Source organism: Mus caroli, unplaced genomic scaffold, assembly GCF_978045245.1.
Source record: "Mus caroli unplaced genomic scaffold, Mus_caroli_1 scaffold_9, whole genome shotgun sequence".
Lineage (NCBI taxonomy): Eukaryota > Metazoa > Chordata > Mammalia > Rodentia > Muridae > Mus > Mus caroli.
The window spans coordinates 119,456,118-119,474,679 of record NW_028227264.1 but is presented as its reverse complement, the minus strand read 5'-3'; the positions used below and the strand labels follow the sequence as shown (position 1 = coordinate 119,474,679).

The 18,562-nt window shown below is 42.6% G+C and overlaps 1 protein-coding gene across 11 annotated transcripts in view; it reads right to left on the bottom strand.

Annotated features, from left to right (window-relative positions):
* The window catches only part of Grip1 (glutamate receptor interacting protein 1), a 639,981-nt gene that overhangs the window by 193,711 nt on the left and 427,708 nt on the right, over nucleotides 1–18,562 (bottom strand). For 9 of the 11 annotated variants that reach the window (XR_015048471.1, XR_015048472.1, XM_085843198.1 and 6 more), the window contains exon 2: nucleotides 1,122–1,202. The exons of the other annotated variants lie outside the window; for them this stretch is intronic. Coding sequence is in view for 7 of the 9 variants with exons in the window: in XM_085843198.1 (XP_085699324.1) it covers nucleotides 1,122–1,202 (81 nt within the window). In the remaining 2 variants the exon portion in view is untranslated. The remainder of the gene's footprint in view (nucleotides 1–1,121; nucleotides 1,203–18,562) is intronic. 11 annotated transcript variants of the gene reach the window in all.

The window sequence follows — 18,562 nt, the reverse complement described above, 5'->3', positions numbered from 1 at the left end:
GGAACAGCAATCTTGACACTGGGTGATGCAAACCAATTGCAAATTGAAAGGACTTCAGAACCATTAGTGTAGCAAAAGAAGGAGATACAATGTACTCGTGTCGCCTTTTAAGCTATGAACTCTCTTAATAGACCTAAAGCTTCAAGCAAGACTAAGCACATTTACAGGTGGCTCTTAGAAGAGCAAATAGGAACCAAGAGCAAAGTCTCCCACAAACTAGCCTCATCTTGTTCTAATTCAAATGCATCAACCCTCCTTTCACCCACAGATTGGCCAACCTCTTCAGCTTAATAGGAAACACCTCTCTGTCACTGCCTAAGGACTGCAATTACTCTATTTTAAAGTCCTACAGCTTAGCTGAGTTTAATGAAATATATAAATAGGGTTTAAATGAATCTTTAAAGCCTGTGAATGCTTTTCCCCCAGCTCTTAAGTACAGGTGCTTTCATAAACAGTCTTCTAATTATCAAGTAAAGATTGTATTTTGGATTTCCTTCCCTCTTTAATTTGACAGTGTACATGTTTTTACGCTTTTATGTCTCAAACACAGAAGCTTCGAAATACTGGTTGTGAGATACGGAATTGTTAATCTAGTTTTCACAATTGGCTTGTATAGAAAAACGTCCTTCATTGTCTTACGAGAATACAAATCACATTTGTCCAAGGAAACCAAGCCCCAGAGGTTTGGAAGAGTCATCCAACAGAAAGAAGCAAAAGGCGGTTGGAAGAGATGAGAAGACAGGAAGAGTTCCCCTCCACCCTGCCCCAACACGCACCATCAGCATACAGTTTTGTTCTGACAGGCACTTCAGTAAAGAAATGGACGTGTCCACGAACGTCATCTTGCTGAAACCAGACGCAAGACAAGTAAAAGACAGTGGATATCAATTCTAGTCATTTTGCAAAGGGCTCTGCAGTGGTGGCAGGTTGTAAGATGAATCCTTGTAGGTCGACAAGGTTGCCTGACCCAGTTTTTGATTACTGGCTGTATCAGTTGCGTAGAGTTTAGTCCGTGCTCTATGAATAACACGGCTAACCAGGCTGGAATCATTTAGGACCACCAAAACAACAGGATTCAAAAATAAGTAAAACAGCTGAAATATCCAACAGTCTGGTCTAACCTGGGATGCTCTGTCTCCTCACAGCCAATGCTCCATCGGGCGGCTTTGTCTGGCTGGCAGATTTAGTGTAGGGACTCTCATCTGCAAAGGCACAATGAAGGGTGTGGTTAATTTCCATCCAGTTTCTAGCCTGGTGAAGACCTGTAATGGTTTGCAATCCTTCTTCCAGAGAGAGGCCATAAGGGGAGAGAAGAGTCCATGACCCGGGTCCTACATTTAGGAGAGCTTTAGGATGAGTGTGGATGCTCGGAATGTCAGTTCTTTCTTGAGAATGAGGGACACCATTCTCAGGTACCCCTCAGAGTGGTAAGGATCGAAAGCTAAAATGTACATGGAGACATTGTTTTGTTTTGTTTTGTTTTTAATGACAGGAAGACTGCCACTAGGCACATCAATCCTTCGCCTGTCATCTAGATCCACCGATAAACAGTGAATGTACGTAACAGGGAGATAAAGACCGAACGAAACGGCCCAGTGGACACTAAGAAAAATCAGGGGGAAGAACAAAGGAGAGAAAATGCAGTATTTCAGAGAAGCAGATGAAAGAGCGTTAGTACTGCAGGAGAATGAAGATAACAGTTAGTAGGCTCTTGTGAGGAACACAAGCAGGCATCCAGGGCAAAGCAGAGGGGTGGGGTCAGTCCAAAGGTAAGACCGGAGAGGCAAAGAAATGGGGAGGAAAGATGGTTTTGGCAAAGAGAGATATGTATTGCAATGAGCTGTTCCGTTCTTTTAAAGAGTGGGTTTCAAGCAAGCTGCAGAGTGACATAAAGAACGACCGAGAAGATGGAGGGTTCAAAGCTTCATGTGAGTTCATGTGGACGTTAGGGGGAAAAAAAAAAGGTCGAGTGTCTGAGACACTAGGTGCCATGATGGTAGAGGAGACAGTCCACTAAGCTATACGTCAAGTGATGTGTTTCTGATTGCTTCTGAGTTAGGATCATGAGTGATGACACAGGAGGGCTCATGCTCGTGTTAGGAGAGTAAGGAACGGATGTGCAATGCTTCTTAGTTTGCACCGAAGCATCCCTGGGAACAGTAAAGGAGACAGCAGGAGTAAAACCTTCAGAGTCCTAAGAACAAGATTGATATGGCTTGAGAGAAAAAAATCATGTAAAATAATTACCCAGCGCATTCTGTCAAGCTGGGTGACACAATGACACATCTTCCTATGCTGGGACATGTTTGTTATCGCTGTCATTGTTTTAACTGGAAATCATTAAAGGATTAAAAGGAATCATATCACACATGGCAAACTATTAAATATAACAAGCATTTAATTCAGCAACAAGGTTTATCATTGGAGAGGCTGAGCACATTAATTCTCCCAACTAAGTGGTGTGTGTTTCCACGGCAAAGTGCTCATTTCTTCTCTGGGATGTGCGTTTCCTGGAAATGATACATGATTTTGTCATAAAAACCAAGCAATGTCTTTATAAGCAACGACCAAAGGAAAGATTAACATGGCGGCGATGGCAATTAACTTAAAAAATGGCAGGCACGTTGTTTCATGCTCATCTGCCATTGATCACACAACTCTTCAATTTTTTCCAACCATAACAAAGCTAGCAGATTTAGAGTACCGAAAGAATCAACAACATCATCTGGGCCACTTCTGAAGCAGCATCTTAGGACCTGAAGTGTTCTCAGTGCAAACACAGTGCTGAAAACTATTAAATATCACAAAACAGATCTAAGCATTTCGTCACAAAAGTGGCCACTGGTCCCACTGTCCACTCCCATTAAAGAGACGAGCGAATTTCCCATATTGTTAGTTTAATAACCAGACACCCTGCTTCACACAACTGTCATTCAAACAGGCTGGTTCCTTGCAAAAGTCTGAGATTCTTTGTAAGATTGTTTCCATACTGTATCTCCTTCCCTCGAGCCACAGTGTGGCAACTGTTCACTTACAAAGACAGAGCTCTGAGCCAAGTGGTGCCCATCACACTCCAAGTCAAGAGCTGCGATTCTATTCTTCAGTTTTCAATTTGTCAGTAAGACAAATGTGGTGCTGGAGTTTCTAAAAGGGCAATAGAGATTTTCCCAGGAGACTCTTGGGTTATCATCTCCTCTTCCAGTTCTACTTTAAAGAGACCTTTTTTTTTTTTTAAAGAAATTCACTTAGTTTGCATTATAGAAGTAGTCAACCCTGTTACATTGTTTTCTCATTTATATTTGAAAACTATTTCCTCGATTTAGGGCTGAGATCCTCTAGTAACAATGTTGGAACTGTATGGTGGTTGGCCACCTAACCAGCATCTGTAGAACCATTCCCAACCCACACCACCCTCTCAGAACCAAGCATGCCTCTCCCAGGCACAAGAGAATGGAAATATTTATCCAGAACATAAAAGCTGTGTTGGTCCAATAATCATATGGGGAAAATTCTATATTATCTAAGAATAGGTCACCAGAGATGCAATGCATGATGGGAGCGAGGCTGGCAACACTTGTCATGAGCATCATGGAAGACTCAACAGCAGAGATGCCTGGCAGAGCTTGATGCAGTTGCTAGGAAACTACCTGAGCAGTTACCCCTTCACCTAAAATGTGCCAGAGGCACCGTGGGCCTTCAGCTATTCAGCACAGAGTGGACTTCTGCTCTCTCTAGGTGGTTGAGCGAAACTCAGCTCAACTCCAACTTGGTAAGTGAAAAGTGAGAAAAGCCACAGGACGAGAGTCAAGGCTCTGCCCTAGGACATTGAAAGGCAAGAAAGACAGTTCAGATTTGGTTTTCATCTATTTCTTTTTTGAAAAAAACAACAACATCAACAACAACAACCAGACATTGATGGTGTGTGTCCCTCCAACAGACAATGATGGTGTGGGTCCCTCCAACAGACAATGATGGTGTGGGTCCCTCCCATGGGAGAGCCTGGGAAGTGTGTCATCCTTCTCCACTGTGAAGTGTGTGCGCATGCTACTCCCTCCTCCTCATTTTCATCTGTGTGCATAGAGTGAATATTTAAAAACGGCATCATAGAACCAATGCATAGACTCTACTTTACACTTAGAATTTATTTGTGTGTGTGTGTGCATGCATGCCATGAATGTCTGTGTGTTCATAGAGGCCACAAGAGGGATCTATGGTAGTTGGAATTGAGTGAGTGATCTGACAGAGATGCCGGGAACCACACCCACTGCTGTCACATCTCTACAGCTGCCTTAGATTTACCTGTGAATCAGAAAAATCTAAGAGGAACACCAATACAATGAAGTGCTCCCCAGTATGGTCCTAAAAGGAACCTTGGGTGTCTTTTAAGGTAGATATGACTACTTTCCCTTTGTTGCAACCGCTTTCAAATATAGAAATGAATTAAACATAGATCAAATATTCAAGCATATGAGTCCATAGCAATCCTAGAACAGCAGCTATGATAGGCATTCATCGATACTTTGTCAGTAGACTATGACATCATAAACAAGTATGTGAGTACACTTCCACCCACCTCTGTTTTTCTGTCTGTTTCTTGGGGGAGGGAAATCTAGGTTTGTAGACTATCCCAGTTAAAGTCACATCATTATCCAAATGTGATTAAGAGAGGACAACCGATTGTGACAGTCCAAACTACGTTTTCATTTTATGGTTAGTACCATGGCACGCTAGAGAGATGTGACTGGTTCTAAGACTGATATTAATTATATATTTTCTTTCACATCTATTCAGGGTTTTGGAATGATTTATCAAACAATATCTGTTAACTGGTTCACATATTCAATTGAGGTCTCAAGTGGCCCACATTACTTTTGATTTGCTATGGGATTAAGATGGCTTTGAACTTTGGATCTTCCTGCTTCACCAGCTGAGTTCTGGAATCACAGATGTGCGACACCACACCCAGAGAGCCATCTTTAACGTCATTCCTTTGAATAACGTAGTTCTGACCTTCACGGCACACTTTTGTCACTGACAGAAGACCCTATTAACAAGGGATCCTTTCAAAAACGTCACCTTGGGGCCCAAACAGACGTCTAACCAGTGAGTTACTGCTTGCTGTGCAGATGCTGAAAGGGAAAATAAACGTGACCTAGGGTGTCAGAACAGCCAGCCTTCTCTCATGACATCTCTGTAGCTACATAGTCACTGTCACACATGACGGCCTTCCACTGTCACAGGGGTTTGAATATTGGCAATAATGAAGAACAAGGGTCCTTTGAGAGTCACCCCAGGAGGCTGGGCAGATATACCCTCCTTTGTCACAGAGAATCAACATGGTGACAGATGTTCAGAGGGGTTTAGTTAAGCACACCCTTAAACAGAAGAACACAAAACTGGGTAGGGAGACCATCTGGCTCTCATGTCTTAATCAGGGTTACTGTTGCTGTGATAAAACACCATGATCAAAACAACTTGGGGAGGAAGCAGTTAATTTGGCTTATGCTTCTTCATACATATTCATTATTGAAAGAAGTCAGGACAAGAACTCAGGCAGGTCAGGCACCTGGAGACAGGAGCTGATGCAGAGGCCATGGAGAGAGGCTGCTTACTGGCTTGCTTCCCTTGCCTTGTTCAGCTGGCTTTCTTATAGAATTCAGGATCACCAGCCCAGGGATGGTCCCACCCACAGTGAACTGGGCCCAGCCCCGTTGATGACTAATTAAGAAAACACCCTACAAGCTTGTCTGCCTACAGTCTGATCTTGTGGAGGCATTTTCTTAGTTGATCACCCCCAACCTTGGATGACTCCAGCTGTGTCAGGTTGACATAAAACTAGCCAGCAAGCCTTACCTGTCACTATTTGGCCAGAGTACTCATGTGCAAAGCAAAGGAAACAGTTTACCTGGTCTCATCTCTATTTCAAGTGAAGCTGTTGTTTATCAACTTGAAAAGCAAACAGTAGGCATCTAAGGGGGAAACCTTCACAGACAAAGCCTACGCTGGAGAGGGGAGGATCATCACACAGTGAGAAAAGTGGGCTCGGGTCCCTCACCTTATCATATCCTTCAAGGATTGCCTGGCATCAAATGAATGCCATTTCCTGGATCTGAGCTTCTCAAAACTGGATGTGACCATGGCTCAAGGCTACTCTGGCACTCATCGGAGTTTTGTTGAAGAAATTAACATTTCATTTCCATTGGCTGAGACTAGTCAGATCATGCTAAACAGTTCCTAGCAACTAATTATGTACCACTGAGGCACCGGCTAAGCCCGCAGACCCCTTGCCTTCATGATTAGGAAAAAAGAGATGGTTGATGCACTTAAACATGATGACCATTTCTAAGCAGTGGGAGGCAGGCAGCTCATGTTGTAAGGCCTTCGTGTGCCATTACAGAGACAGAAGCAAACACGGCCTTCCACAAAGGAACACAGCAAACCCACTGTGAAGGAAGAAATCGGCCCACTGAACGCTCACAAATTTTAGCGCCTACTATGTGCAAAGGAGTTAGAAGTGAAGAAGAGATAACGGACGCATAGGAAGAGTGGCATTTGCAGAGTTCTCCTTACTTCCTGTGGTGCTTGATTCTCCTTAGAGGGAAACCAAGCCTGTGCGTAAGGGACGTGGTGGAGAGGGGACATGGAAAAAGAGAGAGTCACCATCATGGCTTGCAATTTGAAAAGAGAAAACTAAGCCTTTTGCTTACATGTACTGTAAATTTTTTTTTTTTTGAGCTGTGGTTGTGTAGATCTTGCTCCTGTTGCCCATGAACATAGTATGGTTGTTTCTTTCTCTTGTGCCCTCATCTTCCGATTCAGCTGACTACAATGGTGGTTTGATGAGATTCTCAAAATCTTAAGCAAGAGTTCCTGGAAAATACCTTTGAAAAGATCTGGGTGATAAATCTGGGTGACTTGAGTCTTTCTCTTCTTATTTAAGTGATGTGGACAGTGGACTCACAGGAGCTAAAGTCCAAGCTCCAGGAGATGACCCAGTATCTCTACCATCCTCACTCACTCATCACTGTTCCCAGTTAAAACAGTTGTGTTTGGTTTGGGACAAGCCAAGGATACCCTGTGCATCTTCCCATGGACAGAATGCTCTGCTGTTTTCTTAGTTTACCCAGGTTTCAGCCATATTGCTTAGGCAATGTGGAGACAACAGCCAAAGATACCAACTGGCGATGTACCATTAAGAATGACTCCTTTGTCTCCTTCACTAACCTGATTGAGCAGCCAACACAGTTAGTTTTAAAGCAGAAGGGAACAGAGATGAGCTGAATTTGATGGTAGGAGGTGAGGTTAATATTCTGCTCCATCACGGTCTCTCTCCTATTAAGGAAAGATTTTCTCACTCCATCCACCTCCTCTCCCTCCTGCCTCTTGTCATTTATTCCACATCTGCATGACATTAACATCCACCCTGACTCTGCAGCCTTCATTAGAGTTGTGTAACTCAGAGGCAGATGAGCTTTGTAGTCTTACGGGATCCGGGGCTACAAACAGCACAGCTTCATCTTAAAAACAAAGGTAAAACGGAACAGGGAAAAGCCATCAAGACCTCAACACTACACAAAGGGCTAGAGGCAAATGGGTAAAGCTAGTAGGACCAGGGGAGGCAGTCTGCTCCAGGGAAGGGCAGAGCAATTGGTTGTCCTGTGCCAGATGGTTTGCCCTGAAAACAAGCTTAGAGGTAGCATTATATAAACTCAGCTGGTTATATTTAGGAATATATATATATATATATATATATGTGTGTGTGTGTGTGTATAATATCATACACACAAGCTTTAACAAAGAGACCATTTGAAGGAAAGCAGAAAGGAATATATATATATATATATTTGTGTATATACATATATATATATATATATATATATATATATATATATATATATATATGGGGCTTTAGAGGAAGTAACAAGAAGGGAGAAATATAATGAAATAAGAATCTCAATTTTTTTTAAAAATGCAAAAGGAAAGCAAAAAAAAAGAAAGATGTAATAAGTTCTTCACAATGATATCTTCTAAGCTACATTGCTCTTATCCACACAGCCATTTGTATGGTTTAGTGTGACATGTGTCCCATAGGCTCACACACTGGGGACTTAATGGGGACTAGCTTACTGGCTACTGAGAAAGGACTGGATCCTGAGAACTCTGACCTAGTCGCTGGAAAAATTCTTTGGTAAGTTTATGATAGTGGCATAATTGGAAGGAGATGGAAAATAGGAAGTGTGGTCTAATCAGAGGAAGGAGGCCATTGGAATCACAGCATCTTTCCCTGCTTCATCACTTACTTCCTGCCAGACATAAACGGCATTGCTTGGCTCCACTATGGTTTCCTGCTCCCTTGGTGTTCTGGGCAAGCACATAGGATCACATGCAACATATTAAAATTATATACCTAAACAAGCCCTTTCTCCACTAAAATTGTTTCTCCCAAGTATTTGTTATGCCAAAGCTAACATTCCTCCATCAATTAAGCTTTCCAGCTAAAACCAGTGTCAACTATGCATGTCATGTTGTTATATCTGTCTTTCAAGTCCAATATTCTGCTTTCCTGTTCTGTTTTCTAATTCTTTGCATCTCCAAATAAGGCCCATGGGCAACCTGTATGAGTAGATGCTAGACAGTTGTCAAAAGTGCAGAACTCCAGATCCCCCCAACCCACGGAATCAGAGTCTGTGACCAAAACTCCAGGTGACTCACAAGTTCATTAATGCCAAAAGCTCTGCTCCTACTGGTATGTCTGTCATCAAGTCCTGCTGACTTCACAGGCAGCAAGAGGCCACACCTGTCCTGCCTCACCTGATGATTTCCATGAACACCTACCAAAAAGTTAGTAAACTGATACCAGTAACCCGCATAGGCCTCAGGGATGGTGACTATCAACTTGATTGTAGTTCTTTAAATGAAGGTAGGACTGCCACACATTCTAGAGTTTGAGTGAATTCTGCTCTCTCTTCATTCACTTTAAACTTTTCAAAAGTTCTACAGGGTTTGAGTTACAGGACTGGGGTTTAATTCTGATCAAATTGCCAGCAAGGATTATAATAATAATGACCATTTCTGTGCCAAGACTAAGTAGCATTGAGTTATTGGACAAACATGGAAATTCAGTCCTGCTGCTGCTGGGGCCAGGGGTAAAGACTTCCTCGCACTGTCTCCACCTCTTGCCCTTTCACACACAGCCACATCACAATTATCTTAGAAGTGGGAAGGTCTCCAACATACACCCTCATCTTAGAATGGGATTCATGAATAAAGAAGACAGTTGCGACCCTGGACACCGTGTGGAAGTGGCCTGTGGTAACCCTACTCCTTGATATTTCAGGAGACCTTTTGGAAGAAGAATCTCTCTAGCCGGGTTAATTTGTAAGTCCTTTCTGAAATTAATGAGCATGAAATTGCACATTTTCTGCCTATGGCATTTCTATCGTTAATATGTTTGGGCCACAAATGAGAACTCCTTGCTTCTTAATGTAGTTTCCACTAAGGAGAGGAGAGCCACAGTTGTGCCTCTGCAGACTTATCTCATCAAAGAACCAACATTTCTAAAGGGCTGGACTCTCCCCCGTGAGACCTACTTCCTTTAGTCTATCAGCTCTTTCTTTAATTGCTTACATTTAGCACACATTCCCTGTCCTTTGCATGTAGTAAGTACCATACACTTTAAGCTTTTGACTTCTCAGTTAGATGATTCCAGATGGCAAGCTCATGATTTCCCACAGTTAAATGAATACTCAAGGAGTCAATAGATTTGCAGTAGAATGAAAGTCTGATGGAAACTATGAATTGCCTCAGGGTTGCTCCTCTGGGCTACTCAAAGCTGCATTTTAAAATGTATGTCTAAGCAGCACACCATTCTTTAGGGAAAGAGGGATTCATGATTCATCTCTATTGATACAAACAGGTTTGATCCAGCTTGTGAGATAGCTCAGTGGTGAAGGCCTTGCTCCCAAGCCTGGCAACCTAAGTTTGATGTCTGAAACCCCACCTATCCACATATGGCAGGTGCCCTTCCCAACCAAATAAGTAAATGAATTTAATAAAACACCAGGCACTCACTCTGTGCCAGCACAAATCTAAGACCTTGCTAGGCAATTGGATTTCTTTTGGTCATGAGAACTCAGTTTGATTTCAAATAGCAAAATGTCCAAGTTTATTTTACCAGAGAAATGTTAGGCTTTAAGGGATAACTTGCCATCATTTATCCTAAGCTGTATATTCCTTGGTGACTGACAGGGAACTGCTCTAATACCAAATCCTAGGGCAGTGTGGGTATATCAAATGCCCTATCCTGTGAGTACCTAGCATGTTATCAGTAGTCACATAATAGCACAGGTACAATGGCCCTACTGATGTGGGGACATGAAGCTTACAGATGAACTTTTGTGCCCAGGTTTACTATGCAACAAAGGGCACAGACAAAACATTTTACACACACGGCATGTAGATCTTCTTTTCGAGAATAACAATATGCTATTTAGCAAGCTTCCACACACTCCCTTGAGAATTCTTTTTGTGATTATAAAGAGATGCGCCCTTGCACAGTGTAGCAACAGCTGTGAGTATTCTGTGTCACTAAATGTCACTGACGAATGCAGTTGGGACAATGTTTGATGATCTGCAATTTCAGTTTAGGAAAAAGAGAGAGTCATCTCACTAAAGTTTTGGATCTTACATCTTTGTCACAAAGATGTCATGATTTAGTTTATGATGCAATATTCAAGGATCTTTCCAGTACATACAACAGATCTTTTGAAAGAATACCTTTTAGCCAAGAGGCTTGGAAATTTTAAGAGATGGAACCTGTTTGGATGTTTGCTTCTCAGTATTACTCTGTGCTGCTGCTTTCCACTGACTGAGCATTTGTGAGCCGTTTCCCACAAGTGGTTTATAATCTTTATGTGAATAAATACAGGACATTCTCTTTTCTCCTTTAATATTCTAGACATCACCATTGTCCATTCCCAATGCCCAAGGCCCGTTGTCTACTGTTCATAGCCTATTGACTATGGTATTTCAAACCTTTCACTAGGGTTCCTGAAGCCAGAGGTATGAATACATCTTAGATCAGGTAATGTCCACCTAAGGCATGGACAGTGTGATATCTACCAAAGGCATGAATAGTGTGACATCTATCACAGGCATGGGTAGTGTGCCATCTACAAAAGGCATGGATAGTGTGGTCACAAGGAGGTGTGACCCATTCTCTCCTTTGGCTAAGTCTATCTCAACAGTCACATGGGATCCAGAGCAGGAGATCTGTAGCTCAGTTGATGACTTGGAAGAAGGGCATGCGCCAAATCACTGAGTAGACTGCCTGGGCTCTATTAGACAGCAACTTCACAGGGATCATTAAGACCCAGGGTGATTAATACCATTGTCATGTTACCCCCAAATCGTCATCTCTTGGTTTTGGATAACTTCAGGACATATTTCTGAACATATTTTAATAATATTTTTGTTTTGAAAAGTTTATGATTCAGACTAGAGAGCTGATGGCTCTGCGACTCTTACAGAGGACCAAGGTTCAGTTCTTAGCATTCACATGGTGGACGACAACTGTCTGTAACTCCAGGGTCAGGAGATCTGACATCTTTTCTGGCTTCCATGGCCATCACAGACACACACACACACACACAGACACACACACACACACACACACGATGCACATACATACATGCAGGGAAAATACTCATACACATAAAATAAAAATGTTAGAAAGAAAAGAAAACCCCCAAATTTACACCCAGTTTCTAAGTGTGTGACCCTGTCATGGCATGTCACGTTAGAACATATATTTGCTTGTCCAGCATTGGGAGGGGGTGGCAGAAATTGCATCTAAGGCCCCAAGAATAATACATTTCACCCACCAGAGTTATCACATATTTTTCTTCGTTAATTCATCTCTAGGTCAAGCCAGAGCAGATGACTGCTTGTCAAACTGATGACATGTGTTTTTAATACATGACTAAAGGAGGGTTTACTCATCTGTCAGAAACAAGGCAGCCTGGTTTCTGTTATTTAAAGCCATACTTTAGATACCCCCGCTTTTACAGTAAGAGACTGTGATTACACAGATAAAACCTCACAAGAGTGTGAAGACAGAAATATATTTTTTTTTTTAAAAAATGGGAGACTCTAAAGCCATTTTTAATTCACTACAATTTCACTGATGTGCAATAGTGCGCGCTGCTACGTGGGTGGTCTTGAAGGAGCTTCCGATCCTTCGGGAGCTTTGGCTGCCTCAATTATTAAATGCTGACCTCATAAGATTCCTATGAGAATGGAATACAATGGTCTAAATTATGTACCCAGATATGACCCACCAGTGCGCAAAGGGTAAAAGCTCTTTTCTCTCTGGTGGGAGAAGCAGCAGAGTGATAGGCAGCAAGCAGCCAGTTGTCTTCGCTTACAGCCACAATAGCCTTTCTGAACACTGCCCCCTAGTGTGAAGTCTTTGACAGTGCATTTGATTTTGTAGCCATCACTATTAGAACCCCAGTTATCGAACATGAGAAAATTTAACCTTGGAGGAATTAAAAATCTATCTGAGGCCAAAAAGCTAACAAGAACCCGAGGCAGAAGCGGGGTAGTGGGAGCGCACGCCTTTAATCCCAGCATTTGGGAGGCAGAGGCAGGCGGATTTCTGAGTTCGAGGCCAGCCTGGTCTACAGAGTGAGTTTCAGGACAGCCAGGGCTACACAGAGAAACCCTGTCTTGAAAAAACAAAGCAAAACAAAACAAAACAACAACAACAACACCGAAAGAATTGGAGGCTGGATTTGAACTCACTCCTGCCTAACTACATGGGCCAATTCTTTCCAAATGTGGCCCTGGTGACTCATTATAAATCATTCACAACAAACAACTGTGGGAGAGAAGAAGACAATGGAATCCTATAGCTGGAGACGATTTTCATGCTGCCCAACTCAGTGCCTCTGCTTTCCATCCTCAAAATAAAGAGAGATGATTTAGAGTTCTTAATGCTCTGGGCAAACTGTTTGCTGAGTTTTTAGCTGGAAAATTCATGTGATATTAAATGGTCTTTTGTAACTCAATTTGTCAGCGGCAATGTAAAAAGTGGGAATGTAGGTACCTAGATTTAATAGTCCAAAAAATTTCAAATTATCTTCATTTGCTTCGGAGACAAATTATTCCGATCGAGAATTTCCCCCACGAATTACTTGCTTGTCTGCCTCTCCTTGGGTTACGTCTACCTCATCAGCTTCACTCTCTCTTTCCATAAATCTTGCCCGAACAAAGATTTAGCTTTTATACTTAATTAGGATGAACGGGGGAAATGCATTTCAATGGCGCAGAGCATGAGTGTTTAATTCAGAATGATTCCCCAGCATCGTGTGTTCAGTAGCGCCCTTCCAGCTTCCCAATTAACATAGCAGCAGCAATTACAAGCATCCAGAATGGGAGGGACCTTTGCCTCCATCCCTGATTGTCAGTTTCATTATTGAACTTTGAATCTGCTTCGGGACACTTCAATTATGAAAGTAATCATGTACAACGGTCTCAGATTCTATTAGCAGGAGTACCTCGGAGGAGGTCCCTTTATGGGAACTGAAACTTCCTTGAGTCTAGCTCCTATGCCCTGTCACCTGCCTTCAGGCACTTCAAAATTACAAAGTCAAAGCTTCCCACCAGTGTTCCGTTCCTATGCCTTCAATTTTCAGTCATGTTGCATATGGAAGCAGGATTTTATTTTATGTTTTAAATAGCAGGCAATATGGATAGGCAAATCAGTCAGGGCTGTTGTCATAAACACTGTTTACACTTCTCAGTGAGCTGTATATCCGGGTCATGAGTGAAATACAGGAAGAAGTGTAGTATATATGCATATATGTGCATATACATAAAACAGATACGTGTCATACATAAATAGACTATGTAACTACACACATTTCATATGGTCCTTTATATATCTATTTATAAGCAGTACTAAAAAAAAAGTACACTGACCTCTGAAATCCAATATATTCCTATAATTCCATTCTATAGAACAAGACACAACAGCAGAAATGGAAAAATCACTGTTTTCATCCGGTGTTTTCTTCTGGAACCCATAGTAGGAGTTTAAAGGCAACAGCAAATGCTTAGAAGAGAGTGAGCTACCATGGTATTCTAGGAACTCCCAAATTGCAGAAAATGTATGAGAAACTTATATGGTAACTTAGATAATCAAAGGCACTGGAACTCTACAGTTAAGGAGTCTACAGGATATCCAGAGATGCTGTAAGAAAAAGAAATGAGCTCAGCTTAGAGAGTCCTCAAAGATGAAACACATGTGTGTAGTACAGTTCTGCAACCTGCAGCCTAAAACAATTATTTGAGAAATCAGATTATCTCAGTGACCCAAACTGAAGCAATGAAGCACCAGACAGCAGGCATTGTACAGAGGGAGGCACATGCATTGCCCATGCAACCCACTACATAAAGTAGCTACAAAGGGTATACATTTGGGTACTGTGGTGGTGTGAATGAAAATGGCCCCCATAGGCCCAGAGGGAGTAGCACTATTAGTAGGCATGGCCTTGTAAGAGGAAGTGAAACACTGGGGGTGGGGGTGGGGATTTCAGGTTTCAGATGCTCAAGCCAGGCCCAGAGTCTCTCTCTCTCTCTCTCTCTCTCTCTCTCTCTCTCTCTCTCTCTCTCTCTTTCTGCTGCCTGTGGATCCAGATGTAGAACTCTCAGCTACCTCTCCTGCATGTCTAAATATTGCCATGCTTCCTGCCATGATGATAATGGACTAAACCTCTGAAACTGTAAGCCAGTCCCAGGTAAATGCTTTTCTGTGTAAGAGTTGCAGTGGTCATGGTGTCTCTTCACAGCAATGGAAACTAAAACAGGCACTGAGGGGAAACATTGCCCCCCTTCATTTTTTTTCTCCAATGTGAAAACTTCAGCCTTTATTGGCATCTATTTTGCTTAAGACGAGCTTAAGAAAACGTTCAGTATCTATTGTGGTAGAAACGGTCAACACCACGGAGTGGCTAGTGTGTGCACAGTAAAGCTCAGATATTGGCTTCTTGGACACTTAGAGATGTACTGCTTGAAGTAAGCCAAGTGTTTGTGCCCTGTGTGGAAACGGTCACATTTGCAGAACTGGAAATCAGAAAGCTGACATAGAAGGATCTGATTCTGCTCTGCCAGCGCCTTCCCTGGAGGAGATGGCTCCAGGCATCTCTTTTTATACTGTGACTAGCAGAAAGTTTAGCAAAACATCAGTTAGTTTAGAAAAATTCTTTGAAAAAAAAAAAAACAGAACACAACACTTTGTTATCTTTGCTAAATATTTACAAACACAGAAGAAATGAAGGACGTTAAACATGACAGTGAAATGGGGGGGGGGAAGCCTCAAGCAAATTGCATAATTAAACCATCTTTTCCCATTCCTTTAGTTTATTCTATTCTTGACCCTGGAACTTCCTTCTTGCATCACATGGGTGTGTAGCTGAGATGAGGTGGAAGCCAAAGCCGAAGGCTCAGTCTCCAGGAGTCCAGGGCATCACTCAGTGTTATGTGCACAGCTCGGGGAACTGTACACTCATTCACAATGTGATCCCTATGCATTCAGACTGCAAATCACATACAGCAATCACAGAGGTCATCCACACACAGAGGGTACACGGTCACCAAAGGGACTTTCCTCTGTCGCCGGGGGTGATAAGCTAACTGGAGACAGACAAGAGCAGGTAGCTCTCCATTTCCCACACGTAGGACCTTATGATATCGCACCAACAAGGTGGGAGTGTGTGTGTTCCATGCCTGGTGTTCCTTGCTAGCTCAGTCCACGCTGATGGCAGACAGTTTGAAATAGGAATATAATCTCTTTCAGCAAGACCTGAAATGACCCTCACGTTGGTGGGGGAAGCATGCAGGATTCAAGTTCATAACCTTTTCTAAACTGCTCTCTCCATTCACTTTGCCAGCGGATTTTCTAAAGCTTCAATTTTTCTCAGCTTTCAGATGGGATAATAATGCCTACTTTAAACTTGTGGGAACTAATCGGGACAATATGTGGAAAGTCCTTGGCGTACACTATCGGCTACTAAATGCTGATGGCCACCTAATAAATAGAATGAATTAGAGATGAGTTCTGAGAGGCTAATACTTGCTCCTCCGACGAATAGTTAAGCACTTCCCCCTGCCCCCATACATAAGAACTCTATTAAGCATAAAGCATAGATTTAGCAGATGATATGGTAAGTCCTCCCACAGGTATACCTTAGTCCCTGAGATCAAGTACAGTGGGAGGCCAAATGCCCATTCTTTCCTGGCACTAGGAGATTGTTTATTAAATCACCGCATTAAGTGAGTCCCGGTGGTCCTAGAGCCAATGCCCCTTGCAAACGTTTAAGTTAGAATGAGGCCAAAATTTGTTCACCTGGTCTTTTATGCATAATTATCACTAATTACACAAGTCGGATTTGTACCTGATTCATTAGATTCCTCCAGAAGATGTTGTTTTGTGGAAAGCTTGACTTGAAACGCACCCTGGCTGCACAGATTCCCCAAACGCTCCCATCCAGTTCAGCGTTTTAATTAAGCAGAATGAGAAGCAGTTGAATCCGGAGAACCTGCAATCTTTCTACGCAATGGCAGTATACTGTTCTCCATGCTTCACGTGATGAGCCTTGGGCAGGCTGCGGTGGTCAGCCAGCTTGGAGACAACTGCTTCCTTTTCTAATTCATTTCTATACATTTGTGTTCTAAAAAGTGAACTCTGGTGAACGGCAAGTCCTCCAGGGTTCTATCCATCACCCCCCACCCCCAGCTTGCTGGAGAATCTCTCGGAAGGCCACCCAGGACACACCAATTTGTTCTCTTTTCCGTGAACCACAGTTAAGGCACAATTACTTTTTACTGAATTATGTTTGTTTCTACACAAGTATAAAATAAGGTGCCACTGCAGGTGCTGGAAACACGATAGAGCCAGCACCCACTTCTAGCCCCAAGTCTCTCTTAGAAGCCTGTCTGAGTATACATTGTCTTTAAAGTCAGGTAGGAATCTACACTGGTCTTCACTTTCAACATTTCAGCAGTACAACAGGAGTCAGTTCTCTTCTGCTTGACTAGGGATCCTCCACTTGCCCCTAGCTCACTGACAATACTGCAGGCAAGCTGTCCCCTCTTTTGCTAACTTGTAAATAATGACACACACCAGGACTGGGTCCTTTGCTCACCTGTTCCCCCTTCTCTCCTCATTCATTTTCATGCTAGGTGATAAGTCTGCAATTAGGACTTTCCCCATTAGCTCCAGACACACTCTATACCCGGTTCTTGTGGTCTGAGTATTTAGACAATAGTATAGATATCTACAAGGCATATCAAACTCAAAACTTCCAGAACAGTTTTGGACTTCCCCAACACCTCCACACAAACCCTAAGCATCTTCATTCAGCTTAGCTTAAAACTCCCAAGTTATCTTTGACCCATGAAATTACACGTTCGATAATCTGTGTGTAAGTTCTGTGAGCATTTCCTTCCAATCCACGAGAAACCCCTTGATCTTTCTTTTTCTTCTTGGCTTCTGATGGATTGTGGTTCAACTCTATGGTTGGCTCATTAAATTGAACTTTGTCCTGTTCTATTTTAGCCTGTTATAAATTGAGTTTATTTCAAATTTCAAATGCACTGGGAGATGACTCAGTTGGCAAAGTGCTTGCTTGGCAAGATTAAAGTGGCAAACGCCTTTAATCCCAAGACTGGGGTGGCAAAGCCAGATGGACCCCTTGATTTCACTTGAACTGCCAGCCTAGTCCACTTGATGAGTTCTAGACAGTGAGAGACATTATCTCCCAAAAAGAGAAGATGATGTTGTAATGACGATAATGATGATAGAGGAGGAAGAAGAGGAGGAAGAGAAGGCAGAGGAGGAGGAAGAGGAACCTAAGGCTGGAGGCATAATAACTCAAGTTTCCCTCTGGCCTCTACATGCATGCAAACAAAGTTTTATGCATATCTTTCACCTACACACAAACACACACACACACACACCCCTCAGGCATGGACAGAAGCCAAATCAAATTTTCTGTGTGCTAGAGCAAATCTTGCGCCTTTCTAGGGTTTGCAGGTGTGTGTTCTCAAAGATTCATTTGTCTCTAGGAGTCATAAGAGAAGGGGAAAAAAAACCCCTCAAACCCAAAACATCTCTTTCCCCCAAGTGTTAGGTAACAGCTTGGCAAGCGGTGTGTGTGTGTGTGTGTGTGTGTGTGTGTGTGTGTGTGTGTGAATGCAGGTACAGGGCAGGGTGGTGAAGAGGTAGGACAGCTTCTGGCTCCTTTCAGCTCTAGTAAATCATCTCCATGGTAGGGCTGTGAAATCACATCTTTAATTATCCAAGGAGACCCCGTTTCAGGTCTGGCTGCTTCCAACATGGAGACAAAGAGCCGCATGTTAATTGCTGCGACTGTGGCCATATTCATCTGTTTTGGACACTACCTATCTAATAAGCTTTAGTTCTTAATTATTTTAACAAGAATGATGTTTAATCAAAGCTAATGATATCAAGGCACTTGAATGGCTGCGTGAATTAATT